The sequence below is a fragment of the Myotis brandtii genome, unplaced genomic scaffold, assembly GCF_000412655.1.
Source record: "Myotis brandtii unplaced genomic scaffold, ASM41265v1 scaffold4, whole genome shotgun sequence".
Lineage (NCBI taxonomy): Eukaryota > Metazoa > Chordata > Mammalia > Chiroptera > Vespertilionidae > Myotis > Myotis brandtii.
In genome coordinates, this window is record NW_005365371.1 from 1,232,059 (window position 1) to 1,234,680 (window position 2,622).

Sequence of the window (2,622 nt, forward strand, 5' to 3'; positions counted from 1 at the left end):
ACCCTCTCTTATAATTTTCCATTTACAATTTTTTTCTTAATATCGACTTTTTTATTTTTCAGATAAATTCAGTGTAGGTGCATTTTAGATAAATAAATAATTTTACATAACAAGTTATCTTAAAGACCATAGACATGGATTGACGAGAGAGGGGAAGAGCAATTTCTATGCCTCTGCCTTAACTCCCTGCCTTCCTAGATCTGACCAGTGTTTTGGTTTCATCCACATACGCTTGTGAATCTTTGTTCTCAGTGATGAATTTTGTTAAGTCTCGTAATAGGAGTAGCCTGACGGATGAAAGTAGTAGCTCGTGCATATTTCTGAAGGTCACGAAATATAAACCTGATGTAAAATCTCTGTCATCAGTGATGCAGCAGCAAAAGTCCCACTGATAATATCAAACGGAGTCATAAAGTTTTCTGTCGGACTATCAGTGTACATGTATACATTAAAAAATAAATGTATTTTTCATCATCATATACTGTGTTTTTGTCGCTCGAATGAATTTTATTATTTCTTCAAGGTTCTTCACATACGTACACCTTAAGAGATATCAAGTAGGCGTAACATGTTCTCAAAAAATTAGGGTTGGCACGCAGAAGAATTTTGAGTCAGAGGTTTTGCTGGTTTTGGCACGCACTCACAAAAAGGTTGCCCACCCCTGGTCTAGAGTGCTAAACCATGCTGCCTCATCCATTCACCAGACAGCTCCCAGGGTAATGGGGCAGAGAGGAGAGCCAGGGCTATCCTAAAAGTTAGTCTGTGGCCACACCTGGGAACTACAATATGCCCCTCCCCAACCTGCGATGGTCCTCATCTTATGATCTTGGTCAGTAAGGGAGACACTGTCAAGGGGTGTGGATCTGCACTTTCTGGAGAGAAGGGATTAGCACTGCACGGAGCCCCGGGACATCCCGCCAGCTTCAGGGAAGCCTGGGATGACCTCACTGACAACTCAGCTTACTGCCCATTTCAACATCATTCCTATTTCCCTCGGGGAAGAGTTACTTTCAGTGCACGGTTTAGTGAACTTCAGGATGCTGCTGAGTGGCCAGCTGACTCGGCAGGGGGACAGTGGGCTTCTATCCGAACCCGCCCAGCCTCGACATTGTCCCCACACCTCCGCTGGATGCTGCAGTGTGACCCTTACCCTCGCATGCAGGATCTTCAACAGCTCAGGTGTAAGCTCTGCCCAGTTAGACGAAGGGACTGGCTCAGATCGCTCTCTCACTGAAGGAATCTCTCCGCGGCACATAGCCCCAAAATAACTACAAGAAAAATGTTTTTTCATTGACAGCACATATGCAGGAAATTCTTGCTTGTGATGAATTAGATCTGTATTTTGTCTTGGAAATACTTTGTGGAGTTTTATGCTCTAAAATGCTGCAGATTTGTAAGCCACATAAAACCATGTGCTAAGAGCTTTCCAAAGTCTGAACAGAGAATGTGCTCGTAGGTCATGCTCTCCTTTCTCACTGCAGTGAACTACAAACTGACTCTTCATGGATAGCTAAAAAGTTTATAGCACACAGTACAGTACGGGAGCAAGCAGGCTATAACAGTGGAGTGTTTTCTTACATAAATGTCAGGGATAATATCAAGGAATGTCATTTTTCTTGCTATAAAACAGCAGCACAAGAATAAAATGGGATTCTAAACCATTGTATAGTATAAAACAATGTCTGCCTGTGATGCCTAAGAGAAATTAGTTTTCTGACACGTAGAGGTCAAACATAACACGTAGAATGGAGAACTAAACAGGCCTCATTTCTAGCAAAGCAACCGCATTTCTGTCTCTTTTTATGAGACTGGCTTATTTTCCTCCCATTCGTAAAAGCATCGTGGTGGCCCAACCCAAGAGCATGAGTGCACTGGCGCAGCGCCTCTGGAAGGCTCCTCTTAGATTCTGTTGTGTGCCTTCTCCAGGTGTCCACACCTGTCTTCCACCACCTGCTCAATTCACCCACTCAACCTCACCTCCCTTCCCCAACCCACCAGCTCCACTCGGCAGCTACTAGCTAGCTACTAGGAGGCTCTGACACAGTAAAAATAGCTGGAAAATGGCCTGGGAGGTCTGGTTAGCTCCCCATTCCTGCCTCAAGTCCCAGTTCTCCCGTTTCAAGGAGGCACTTCGTCTAAAAAGCAACTTCAAAGCCGAGAGGCTTTCTGTGTGAAGCTGCTTCAGGCCGGGCCGGCAGCCATGGCTGTGTAAGCTCCTTCCCTTGAGCAGCCTCTGGGGCACCTGCCTGATAGAGGGCACCTGCGTTTGAGGCACGTTTTCAGCCAGGCCAGGTGCTCTCCAGCCCTTATCACTGTTTTACCTAATTTCTCCAGAATGTGATGTGTACTGTGTGAATAAGTCAGTTCAAAGTAGCACGGAAGAGAATGACATTTTCCCCAATGACAAAATGCAAAAGGTCACTGGTTGGGGCGAGAGTTTTACCAGCATCGAAGGAAGCTCACCCGTGAAAGGAGTGGACCAGCTTGGACTAGTCCCACGCTATCCACCGCGTGGGCTGATGGCAGCCCTACCCTAGGTGCACTGCTGCCACCTAGTGGTGAGGCCGGGGAGCGAAGCCCTGGTTTACACCTGCTTAGCCGTCCAAGCTCCCAGATGCTCCA

At 46.3% G+C, this 2,622-nt stretch overlaps 1 protein-coding gene across 1 annotated transcript in view; it reads right to left on the reverse strand.

Moving 5' to 3' along the window:
- ROPN1 (rhophilin associated tail protein 1) overlaps positions 1-2,622 on the reverse strand; it is an 11,706-nt gene that overhangs the window by 8,389 nt on the left and 695 nt on the right. Inside the window, exon 2 of the mRNA XM_005873217.2 lies at positions 1,151-1,268. Within this exon, the coding sequence (XP_005873279.1) occupies positions 1,151-1,268 (118 nt within the window). The remainder of the gene's footprint in view (positions 1-1,150; positions 1,269-2,622) is intronic.